Here is a 12,775-nt window from a genome sequence, read left to right as displayed (position 1 = left end):
GGTTTACAAACAGTAATAAACTCTGATTTATGCTTAAATCATTAGTAAAAGAGAAAAAATTTCCTTTCGGGGGGACGTCTTTATACCTTAGAAGCTTACGTCTATTTCTAATGCTAGCTTGAAGCCCTCAAGCAACATACTAATCAAAAGTTGCTTTCATTTTAACAGAAATGAAAAGGAATCGGACCAGGCAAAATGCAAAACTCTGTCATGCAAAATTCGGTGAGACAATTTAAAACCCTTGTCTCTAAACAGGCTGGCTGCAACCCAGGCAGCACAGAAGATCCCATAAAAGGGTTTTTACAATCAAAACTCCCAGTGACATAGCAGACCGTAACTACCCTGTCATCACGGAAGCAGCTTGCTTCTTCCCTTCGGCGCAAGCTGCTTCACATCACGGTGGCTGTCACTAGCAAACATGCTAATAGCACCAACAAACCCTTCCAGGCCAAGGAAAGGGTCCGTCCCTGGTACTGAAAACAGAAACAGGGCTGAGAGCTAGGGAGGGGGGCGGGTGGGTGGTGGGGAAAGTGGTGAAGTCAGGAGCTCAGAAAAAGAAAAAAAATGGGCAACTTCTCATGCTCTTAAGCCTGGGATGGGGAAGAGAGTATGCCAGAGGGGAAGGTGCAAAAAAAACCCAAAAACCAAAAAAACAACAAAAAAGCAGAAATGCAGTTATTGCAATTTTGTAACTGCCATTAACTGGATTCTCTAGGCATGACACAGGATTACTCACAAAGGAGATTTTTGCTTCACCAAAGACAAATAGTAAAGAAATATACAGGAATTAGGAAAAAGCTATACTCTTATGGACTAATTAAATCAGCATGCATTCAAAATAGCCACACAAAAACTGCAAATCATGTTAATTATTAGCTGGAAAGCTTTACTCGAAGTGATGTATTCACACAGTTTTCAAAGATATTACCTGGGAAGGGGCCACCGGTGGAAGCTGTGGCACAGTTGAAATCTGAAGTGGTTTTAGTGGTGTACTGCTAGCTGCCACCTGAGAGGTCTGGGGCTGATACTGGGGCAACAGATGGGTTGCAGGCTGAATTGGGCAAACTGGCTGGCTGGCAAGCACCTGCTGCAGAGAAGCTTGCTGGGATATGGGTTGCTGCTAGGAAAGAAAAGAAGGATAAAAAATGTTATAGCCTGAATATTACAAAAGAACCAGTTCGCTGGACACAGCCACCTGCTTCTCTCTCTCTCTAGTTCAAGCCACACAGTCGGAGCAGAACTGCCACTCGGAGTAGGGATGGTTTATAGAAGAGAAGGGCACTCCTAATTTAAACACTGTACAAGAGCCTATGTTTAAAACACATTTAAATGCAAGATACATTACCTGAAAAGACAAGTTCTAACTGTCTTGGAAAGGTTATTTGTAATGACTCAGACTCTTTAAATCCCAGAGATTGTTCTAGTTGGCCCTGTAAAATCCCCACCTACTAACTTCAAAGATTCCTACTATGCAGATTATACCCAGCTAATCTTGGCATTCAAAAGCTGACTACATAATGTAGCAGGCATTGAAATATACAACACTTATTATCTGAGACATGAATAAAACACAATAATTATAGTAAAAGCTGGATCCCAGTTATTTCTGAGGTGCTGTAGTAACAATGTGGCAGCCAAAAAAGCAGTTTTACCCTTCCAGGGAAAACAGTGCTCCACTGGCCTGCCAGATTTTATACAGTAGAACAGAAATAAAAAGCTGCATTAAAGCTGAAAAGAATCAGTAACAAACTTTCACATTTTCCATGCTAGCGGTACCTCCTTCTTCAGTCCCTCTAATTAATGCTGAAAGTACTTTAAAAAACATCTTCTGTTTCAGAAGCATGGCACCGAGGCACCAGGTTGGCTCTGGATTGACCAGCTTGGGACCACAAGACTGATTGCTTCACCCGGGCTCTGCAGCACATAGAACCTAACACCATGCCCGATGGTCAAAAAGTAACTTTAAAATGAACAGCCAAGCGTTTTAATCTTTCATCTTCGCCACTTCCACCGTAAATCAGCATCATAATATTTTGCTCTGCGCTTTTTTAGTGGCAGGATTCTTCAACCAGTTTTTGGGTATTAATACAATAAAACTGTAGAAGATGCATCAAGGAAGCAAGATGCCATCCACCCTTAAACAGCTAAAATTCAACCACGACTGGTAAGTTTCCAATACAAGCATTGGTGAACAAAAGAGTATTTGGCGACTGGTATCGAGTGTCTGGGGCTGAAGGCACGGAATGCCACGTGCAGTGCAAGACGTGCTGGAGACGGCACTGAGGAACTCTGCACAGCACCAGCTCAGCTCCTGCAGCATTCATCAGTCCTGCCTCCGTATTCAGCTTGCCACATTCAAGAAAAAAAACAATGACGTGGCTCTGTATTGCAGTTTCTGCCATTCCAGCTTTTGGCAAAGCAGGGGCACTCACCCAATTAAAATCCCAAACTCAAGGGAACGGCAGCACCGATGCAAACAAGGGGCTCAGCAGGAGCCGGCCTGGTACTGCTGAGGAGACGGAGCACGCCAGCGGAGATGGGGGGGGGGGACGGACCCCACGCGTCCCACAGCGCGAGCTCTGCCACACGGGAACTCCTGCCCGGCCCCCCCGAGCTGAGGAGCGGAGCAGTCACAGGCACGCGGTGCTGGGCTGGAGCTAACCAACCCCACCAGCACCCACAGCCAGCTCGGGCGTCTCGGCGTCCCCGGCCGGGTTAATCTGCAGCTCAGACGGGCCGCCCGCAGATAACGGCAGATTGAGCACGTGGACACGGGCTGTTCAACCCACCTTCAACCTGAGAGGACGCCGCGTGAAAAGCAGAACGATTGCGCTCGTGGAACTGAGCAGCCGAAAGCCTCCATTTAAAATTGAATTCATGTTTTACGAAATGCCTGTGAATTGCACAAGGCATAGGGAGGGGAAAATATCCAAATGAATCACACTAACTTTGCCTCGTTATAACCTTAACATTATAAATGCACAGATAACCGAATTGGGAAGAAAAAAAAAAAAAAAGGAGATGCAACATTGATCCCATGTGTCTGACCCGTCAGTGTATATTCATACAAGATCAATACATTTCATTCTGTTAGACAGATGAATTTTCTCACCCCCGTTTCCCATTCTTCCGTTGACCTGCCCTACCATTCATTTACAAAAGACTGCAGATCTCTCCTGCTCATGGCATCATGCTGGAGACTGGGAACACCAGACCTACTTCTGCCTCTGAGGCACACAGTTGCTCTGGGAAGTTCTGCACAGAAACTTTATCATTTTACCTATTTCTGTAATAATAATATTGTAAAAAGTCAGTCTGGTTTAGGGCTTCCCGGCAAGATCGGAAAACAAAGACAGGCTAGTTACTAAATCCTTTTACTATCAGGGATAGAGTTACTTCAAGAGACAGCAACACTGTGAGGAAAGGGCATGTGAAAGAAATTGAGCAAGTTGGGCAAATATCCTATTCCAAACCAGCATTTACTCATGGGGGAAAATAAATAACAGATTTTGAACTGTCATCATAAAGCTCCAAAGGCCACTAGAGAGATCTGTGCAACTGATGAGGTCCTAAATTTGCATAAGTGTAAAATTTTTTGGCTGAGAGAGCCATGAGAATATCCCTGCCCACTAGAAAAAAAACCTGATATATGACAAAACTTCACATAAGCATATGGTTTTCGATGAGACCAAATTACATTGTTCCCATACTGATGCTTTCAGAAGAATAGGGCATGTTAAAAAAAAAAAAAAAAAAAAAAAAGGGGGCAATCTGCAAGAGAAACATTGATAACTAAAAAAGTTTGGAGGAGTATGATACATGCCAGTCACAAACTATACAGACACTCCCCAGTCCCATCAACAGTTTCTTCCGAAGGAAGCCAAGCTTTCAGTAGAATGACAGAAAGGAGCCACGAATTACCACGTCGTACAGGTCTGTGGCTGCATTCCTCCCAGGCTGACTCCACCTCTGCACAAGGAGGCGATTGCAGCCTTCACAGCCGCCGCTCCGCTGCTTGAGAGCTGTTTTGTACATACCTTTAAGGGACACAGGCTTGGGGGGGAATTCGATAACTCAAAATGCACAAAGAATTACTATCTAGAGACAATTCAGAGAGAGACAGACTCTTCCCTTGGAAGATAAAGCTACTGGCTGGGTGCCTATACCAAGCTATATTTAACATGCGTGCACAACTCAAAAAGCAGCATCACTGAGGACTCGGAGACAACTGACACCAGGCAACAGAGTCTCTTTCTAACCGTTTAGAAAGGAGGTGCCAAATAATAATGCAAAATTAATAAAAAACTATTTGATATTTAAGGACCAGGATAGTACGCTGAAATCAATGCAAGGTTTCAAGCCGATGCTGTTAAGCCACAACGGAAGAGAAGTCTCGAACTGCATCGAGACGTTCCAAGTTGTCCACCCAACAGTTGTCCTCAAGCTCGTTGCTCTTCCATGCCTTAAACCCAACATCCTCTGCCCCATCCCTAAGTCTCTCAAGCGGCAGTTCGATGGCTTCAAACGCCTCCAACTTGCTATGGGTATGGGTTGGAGCAGAGCACGGGAAAGGAACGGGAGGAGAAAAGCGCTTTTTGGCAGCAGCTGAGCTCTCACCTGTTGTCCGGCCAGCACCGGCTGCGGCTGCCCCAGCTGCAGGGAGGAGACGGTGGTGGGCTGGACGACGGGGAACGGCATGGCCGGCTCCTGGTAGTGCTGGGGCCGCTGGGAGACCACCGCCGGCGCAGCCTGAACCGCGGGGAGGCCAGGCTGCAGGAGGGAGAGCACTGCTTTAGAGAAGAGCAACCCGCATGTTAAGAGCCTCTGCAACTCTTCGTCAAGAAAATAATTGCAAGTAAATAGTCTACTTGGTACTCGGTTCAAAACCGGGGGGGGGGGGGGGGGGGGATTATCTGCAAGGAATAGAAAGTTATTTAATCTAAAAATGTGGGAAAAAGTCAGAAAATTCCAAATAAAACAACCAAACTGCATTCCATTTCTTTCTGGAAGCAAGTGTGCAGAGCAGTAAAACTACTGAAAGCGCATACACAGTGACTGAGAATATACCAACAGCAACAACAAGGTGTTAAGTGGGTGAAACAGAAATTTATCTTTACAGAGATTTTTATAATTTCATAAAGAATCTTTATCTTCCAAAAAAGCAGATAATTTACTTGAAACGGATGCTAAGAAAACATATAGAGATATGAGAACCAAATGAAAACCACAGTGGAAGTGAAAACAAAAAAAAAGGGGGAAATTCAGATAAGGTTTGTAACAGCAGCAGTTCTCTAAAACTTCAGCTCAGACAAAGTAGGTAAATTAAAAATAAACAGAATGTCAGACTGAGGCTCATAAGCCTAAAAAAAACCCCAAACTAATACAGCTCCAGTTATGTGCTTATTATCTTGGTAAATAATCTCCCAGATAAATAGTGATTTTTTTTTTTTTCTTGGAAAATGGAAGGTTTTGAGTCAGACTTTTGTTTCCTGTGCTGAGATTTTCAAACCTTGGAACTTTTTACCTAAGTTATTGCAGGAAGAAAAAACTATGGAAACCCCATCAGAAAATAAAAACCTATGAGAAATATTTTGCTCATGAATAAAAGGTTATGATCTTTCCAAACCCTCAATCACAAAAAGAAGTAATGCGTTTAGGTTAAAATTACTGAAACCTATCAATGGAAAGAATGAGTCTGCTCTAAAAGAGTATGCTGTACAGCTCAATTTAATAAAAAAAAAATTAGTGCTTCAGGTGAACAAGAAATGAGGAAGGATGTATCCCAGGAGACGTATGCACATAGGAAAGGTGGTTTCCACAGTGGAGGGAGCTGGCTACAGATGCCAAGGATGAATTTTTTTCCTTCAGGTAAATGGAGTCATGTTTCAATGCATTCACAAAATACAGTTCATAATTTCTTGCAGGCATTTTGGAAAATACAAGGTAAAACCAGGGAAAATGATGCGCTTCCCAAGTACGCAGGGTAAATCTGGATCGAGCAGGAAAAAACCATTGGTCCTGGATTTTATTTTTTTCTTCTCTTAAGTCAAATAGGATGAAACAAAAAAAATTAACCTACCACATCATCACTGTCATTTTTACTAGGCAGGTTGCTTCCACTGCTCGGGGTAGCTGCAGTGACCAGCTTGCTCTCTGCCAGCGGTGTTTTGCCAGCGCAGACTTTACAACAGGGCTGGGACCGTCCAGGCACGTTGGCTTCTCTGCCGTCGGAGGGTTCGGAAGGCAAAATATTTTCTGCAACTCTTGCAGATCTCATGGGAGAAGTACTGGTCTTTTGGCTAATTATGTATTGTAAAGATTCATGTAACAGGCAGGTCTAAACTTCTGCCGCATGGCCTGCTTGTTTAGGGAAGAGGTTGAGACACCAAGTTTTCTGGGAGTTGGCTACCTGGGGAGTGAGCACTTTCAACAAGCATCAGGACTTCTGATGCGTTTTGATTTTGGCCAGACTGAAATAGGCAGGCTAGGCACGTCTGACGAGACTGCTCAGGAAGCCTTAGCTCTGTAGGGTTTGCAGAGGTCCCCAGTGCCACCAGAAGCGATGATGAGCCTGCCACCTCCTCTCTAATCCGCCCATACGCGTCTTCCTCACCCGGTTCTTGGGGAAAGGACGTTGTGTTTGGAGTCAAAGCCACGACAGGGTCGCTGTGGTGGCGAAAAGCAGCGTGAGCGCTGCCTGTCCTGTGGGGTGGGTGCAGGCTGGAACTGGAACACGGTGCTGCCACAGCTTCTGAAGTTTGTGTTGTACCTCTCACTGGAAGCACCTGAAGATTTATGTTCGCTCGCATATGTTTGTTCTTGCACCAGTAGTTCCATTAATTGCTTTTGGTCAAGGTCATAACAGCACAAAAACGGGAGCAAGTGTGAACGTCTGACTGGGCTACCAGCACCTGATTTTGGAGCCTCAGTAATGGATATACATCACTGACTCTGTGCAAGATTAAATCCAAACCCAGAGCCAGAAAGGCAGGGACTGGATGTGTGACCTTTGTCACAGCTGGAAGAAACATCAGACCCAAAACAGTCTTGAACAAATGAAGGAATAATAATGTGTGGCTATAGTGGAATAATAACAGTGAACAAACAGAAGAGTTCTCAACTACATGCCTGAGTTTAAAACCAATCATTGCAAAGCTACTAATGTAGTTCAGCAACAATGGACTGATAAGAAGCTTTTTTACTGAAAGTATGACAGCTGCCAGTGAAGCACTTCTTCAGAACGGCAAATATAGCTAGCCACACACCATCTAAGCACGCATTTCAGATCAACTAGAAACGTATTACTACGCAAGTCACCATCGATAGAGGTGAGTGAGGAATATATAAAGCAAGCCCTGGAATCCGTACCTGCTGGAAACAAGAGTATAAATGAGCCATTAAGTGTGATCTAGGATACAAAATGATTTCGAAAAGCTTTAGACTTACTCCTGAGGGCTGCTGGTAGTGCCCCAGCTGCTGAAGGCTATGGGGCACAGCCTGGCTCTCGCTCAGAGGTGGGCTGTACACCCGCTGGATAGCAGGAGGTACTGGATCAGGCAGAGACGAGTAGATGACACTTTGCTGGCTGCTTTGGGAGTCTGAATAAACAGTGGACCCCTGGCCACTGTCAAATGTGCTGTCGGCTGAAAGAACAGCATTTTTTTATTAGAAGCTCAACAACTCCAAACATTCACGTAATGATTTTAGAGCAAGGTCAACACTGGTTTATGTAATTAGCATTTTTACTAACCTAGTCCTTTCCATTATATAAATAAATTATACAACACAAATGTTATTTTCCACAAAAGGCACACACTGCTTCTCTTAAGCCAAAAACCATCCCCATGGATTTCTCTGCATGACGGTATTTTTGGCACATTGATATTTCCTTTAAAGGGCATAAGGTTGACATTAAGAATTGCAGATGTTTATAGATTTTGTAGGATGAAAGGAGAGGAAACCCCAATTGTAACGTTCATAGCAGATCATGGAGTCTTTTAGAGTCAGATCTCCCAGAGATGCACTGACTTTGACAACTTCTTTTATTAGCAGCACTGAAAATTACAAATTTCTTTATATTGTATGCTTTATTAGTTCAGCAAATCATACCCTACTTGAGTATGTAGCAATATCTCAAGATGAAGAACAGATAACAAAAAAATTTGCAGGTTTGCAGTGATTTAGGAGTACCATTTAGAGCTCTGTCAGAGTTTCTCATGCAGAGTGTTTGTCCAGCTACCTGCAGAATTGCACGGCTACAGGTACTGGGCAAGTATCGTATCTTTTGTCCAATGGAAATAAAACTGTACCATTGAGTATTACTGACTTAAAATGCCTTTTCACAACTTTTGAAGCCTGTAAAGTACAGGCGCCCAGTTCTTCTTGAGCATAAGCTACTGTTTTCTTCAGTTGAGAAATGAAATAAGACAATCAAGACTGTAGTTGTAAGTACCCAAAAGACAAAGAGCTTGTAACAGAGATTTAAAATTCAAAACTGAAAGAAAACTGTAAACAGTTACAAAAAACCAGCTTAAATTACAGCTAAGTTTAAATACTATTTCTTTTTCTGACACATTCCGTCTTCTCTCTTTTCCATATTCCAAATAAGGTTTTACTTATTTGGCTTTTAAATAACAAATTATTTTTTAATAGCACCTGAGATGACATTTCTCCTCAGTACTCGCAAACTATTCTCCCAACTGTTTTTTTGCAAAACTAAACTCCCCTCTTTATTCAGCTCATTTCTGAAAAGAATCAACATGGCCCTACTCTAAGAAGGCAGGGATTTTTGCCGCATATACACTTCCATTTTATTACAAACGATTTTTTAAGACCTCAAAGGAGGGGGGGAGAAAAAAAAAAAAGAGTATGATGGTAGAGTGCTAAAGTAAAAGCTGTGAGTCAGACTCAGATTTTTATAGAACAACATGCATTACACACATTAAGTTATTAATTTACATTTTTATATTTGACCTCAGATTATATGAATTAGTAGAACACTAATTTATAGAGGTCTTAAGGCTAACATCACTAAGAAAACGTTCAAAGACATCTGATAGTGAATTGTCAAATAATACCAAGTATTGGTTAAAAGTTGAGGAGGAGTAGGAAACAAACTGTGGGGTTTATATTTAGTATAAAATTCTGCCAACTCATGTCCAAGAGAACCATGGGAAGCACAAGTAGCCTCATCGTACCATTGGAAACGAAGAGAGTCATAATGACAGTGTTTCTCAAAGGAATTAGATAGCATTAAGTAAGTATATGATCCAAAAAAATGAAATGAGATCAATTTAGGTTCATAAAAAAAGCTTTGTAAATACTGCAGTATTCTGAGTGTTATGCAAATATGGCCATTTCTCATATCTTGTAAAGGTTTGTTTTCTTCTAGAGGCATGCTTGGTTATTTTAGTATTTGAAGCAGGCTTCTGTATAGCAATTTATACAATACATGAATTAAAGCAGCAGCTGTCTCTTTGCTAAAGATAATGCATCTTTAATTTAAATATGCTTATATAAAAGTCCAGAACAGTAAAACAGAAACATTATGATAATAGTTTAGTAGCAAAATACATATATCAGATTTTATCAGAAAAACTGGCTAGAAAAAAAAAGGCACTCCCATAAAATTTCAAATCTTCTCAGCTAAAAATATCTGGCAACATTTCCTTCAAGATGTCTAAAAGTATAGATAAATTAAGATTTCAAGACCAGAGCTTGACTTGGTAACAAAGGTTGATTTTAGGGGACAGAGACAGGGATATGTTACTTTAGGGAAATAAAACCACTACTTCCCCATGCCTTGCTGTTTGCTGGACATAAGTCCGATGCTCAGAAATAAAACAAAGAAACAACAAGCTCTGCAAGCAAAGACAGGTAGTTTCTTACTCAGAGATAGACTAAAATCAGTGCTTGAAATTAAAATAGGAGATGTAAATCCACCTGTCTTGAAATAGCCCAGTGATCACCCTTGAATCAGCCCCCAGCTGAATGTAAAGAGTTGGCACATCATTGGCTCATAGCAACCACCTACTCTGCCCTGCCATAACGAAGACCAAACCACCCCCTTGCTTCAACGCCATGAGCTCAGGACAAAATCGAGAGCCTGGAGGAACAGAGAGAGCACCTGCATCACGACCTAAGGACCCCAGTAACAATTGCAGTGTCAACCCACAAGGTCTGGTGCTCTCAGCATGTGTGACTGAACCACAGTTAATATTTCCCATGAAACAGGGAAGTCTTTAATTACACCATGTAACATTCAGAGATGGATAATTTTTTTTTTCCTGCTGTAGACCTTTGCACAACTTCACAAAAAACTTCACACAAGCCATCAAGACTTGACTCGCAAAACACAAGAAACTGCAGCACTTTGGTTTCAGCAAGGTCTGCTTTTGAATAAACGTCTCCACATTGCCAACTTCGTTTGAATAAGCCACCAGTTGCTCTGACCACTTTGGTGCCAATTCAACTTCTGCAGGCTCTGAAACTGTGTTTCACACAAACTTAGTGTTGATCCCACCACCTGGCACAGAAAACATGTATTTTTTGTGTCTAGCAGCAGGTCTGCTTGCTTTTCCATTTACAAATATATTAAGTTTCCTGCATTTATTGCTACTGAAGGAGGAGCTATCTCTATTTTCAATTTTTCTTGAAACTTTATTTCTTTCAAACTTGTTATGCATCTGAGACACTTGTGTTATTTGACCTACTGTGCAAAAACATGCACAGCAGCTCATCTCACTGCTGAGCTCGGATTATATTATATTATATTATTATTTACCCTCTGACATTCATCACTGTGTGCTCACAAAACCAACAGGAGGCTTACATGCAACAGACGTGACGCTGGTGGGCAGGTTTTGCTGAAAGGGGTGCTGGTCCGCCTCAGGCTCCTCCGACTCCGACAGGACATGGTGACCAGTGTGAGAAAGGTAGGTGACCTGGACCTGCTGTGCATGCGGCGTCTTCAACTTCTCCAGACATTCAGAGTCCCGACGTTCCTCTGACTGCATCCTAGGCCAAATTCTCTCTCTTCTCCATAGTATTAATGCTACTCTGTCACGTATCGACTTCGCAACTATCTTGAGATCATTTTCATGAAAAAACCCAGAGTCAATCTACAAAGGAGGCACAAACTTAGCAAGATTATGTGTGCATGGACGTGCGTGCACACATGTGCACACACGTGTATTACTCGAATCTCTTCCTAACAGAGAAAACATCAGTTTGAAATAACATGAATTACATATTTATTCCTCACAAGAACAGGAACTCAGGAGCTTGATGGGGGCTTTTCTGAACAAAAATTATATCCGTAATGCATTTTAAAACAATAATATGTATTTCTAAGACATGAATATATATTGGGTCAATTTATTCACCAGTTACCATCCATTAAGAAGAAGAAAGCAAGTTTAACTGCAGATAGGTTCCCTTTTTTTTTTTTTTTTGTTTTGTTTGGAAAGACTAACAGAATAGTCAAAAGAGGAGAAAAACACCTTTGAAAAGTGTTCTCTGAGCAATGCAACTGGAGTAAACCATACTACCCCTAAATCAGAATTTATTACCTTAACCTTTCCAGTATACACAGTGTCCCAAATTGCTGTGCTTGATATCGCAAGTCATGAAGGAAAAGATGTTAACAGAATTTTGTCCCAAATTAACTTCTCTTAAATGGTAAAGTCAGTCAGTACTGATTGACTTTTTATAAAGAAAAAGCCTATCGAGTCAAATGCAGACTGTTCACATTTAACTGAAAAGGGGACCAGACTTTCCCAGAATTCAACTGCTCAACAGATAAAATGGAAATTCATCTTTGTCCTATTTGTTTGCATAATCTCCTACAGCACAGGGTATGGATTTTAGTTTAATAACGACCCACCGGAGATTTGTCTGCTCTCCCTAGATTCTTAACATGCATATTCTACAGATTTGGAAGCGCTTATATACATGAAGGAAATCTAGAGGTTTTCCTTCTTTGCTCTTGCCCAAACATGAGACAGTTTTACAGCTTAGATTTTTGCTGTTTAAAATTAATAGGTGCAAAGCAGCTTAAAATACAGCTGCAGATGGATATGGGTATTTTCCACTGCCTATGCCCTCAGACCTTCCTGGCATTCCTGAACCGATGATCCAGCAAATGCTAACGACAGAAGGGAGTTACTCAAGAGAAGAACCACATAGGTCCAGAGAACCTTGTACGGTACTAACGTGCCCAGTAGATGCTTCATGACAAAGCTTAACGGGAAGGCACTGAAAACCTGCCACAATAACATTTTTTTTTAAACAGTTCTTATTCCTACATCTCTATATAAAGAATGGTTAAAGTTTAATGAAGACATGCTATTTTACAGTACCCGCTGGTTGGGAAAGGTAACTTCAGGTTGCAAACCCACCAGAACGTTTCAAAGTTCCTTTTGCCCACCTCGTTTGGACAGGCTGGAATGCCTGAGTACTGCAAACCCATCAATAATGATAAATAATTCCCTGTACTTAAAAGGTCTCCTGCATTAATCTCTTCCACAGCACATAAAGCAACACAAATTGATGAAAGCACATGGCTTTGGTGTTCCACAATTCTTAAGGGCTAGAAAAAGACATTTAGGAATGAATGTCCCCCTTTGCCCAACCCCCCAACAGCCTCAAGTTTGAAAGCATTTCATATGCAGTCACTTAGGTAACTGTTAATGTAATAGTAAAACACAGGTTTTAAAGTTATTTGGGAAAGGGTATAGTATCACAGTAGTTTGGTAGTGATCCTTTTAAATACACT

At 41.8% G+C, this 12,775-nt stretch overlaps 1 protein-coding gene across 17 annotated transcripts in view; it reads right to left on the bottom strand.

The window, feature by feature from the left end:
- Nucleotides 1-12,775, bottom strand: part of WNK2 (WNK lysine deficient protein kinase 2) — a 118,081-nt gene that overhangs the window by 46,843 nt on the left and 58,463 nt on the right. For 15 of the 17 annotated variants that reach the window (XM_030043461.2, XM_030043448.2, XM_030043454.2 and 12 more), the window contains exons 8-11: nt 10,832-11,120; nt 7,447-7,643; nt 4,618-4,770; nt 929-1,120 (exon numbers count right to left, since the gene is read on the bottom strand). In XM_030043461.2, coding sequence (XP_029899321.1) covers nt 929-1,120; nt 4,618-4,770; nt 7,447-7,643; nt 10,832-11,120 — 831 coding nt within the window. The remainder of the gene's footprint in view (nt 1-928; nt 1,121-4,617; nt 4,771-7,446; nt 7,644-10,831; nt 11,121-12,775) is intronic. The other 2 variants (XM_030043449.2, XM_030043453.2) reach the window with 1 other exon arrangement.

Source organism: Aquila chrysaetos, chromosome 20, assembly GCF_900496995.4.
Source record: "Aquila chrysaetos chrysaetos chromosome 20, bAquChr1.4, whole genome shotgun sequence".
In the NCBI taxonomy this organism is placed as follows: Eukaryota; Metazoa; Chordata; class Aves; order Accipitriformes; family Accipitridae; genus Aquila; species Aquila chrysaetos.
The sequence above is the reverse complement of the archived record's forward strand: the minus strand, read 5'-3'. Positions and strand labels throughout refer to the sequence as shown.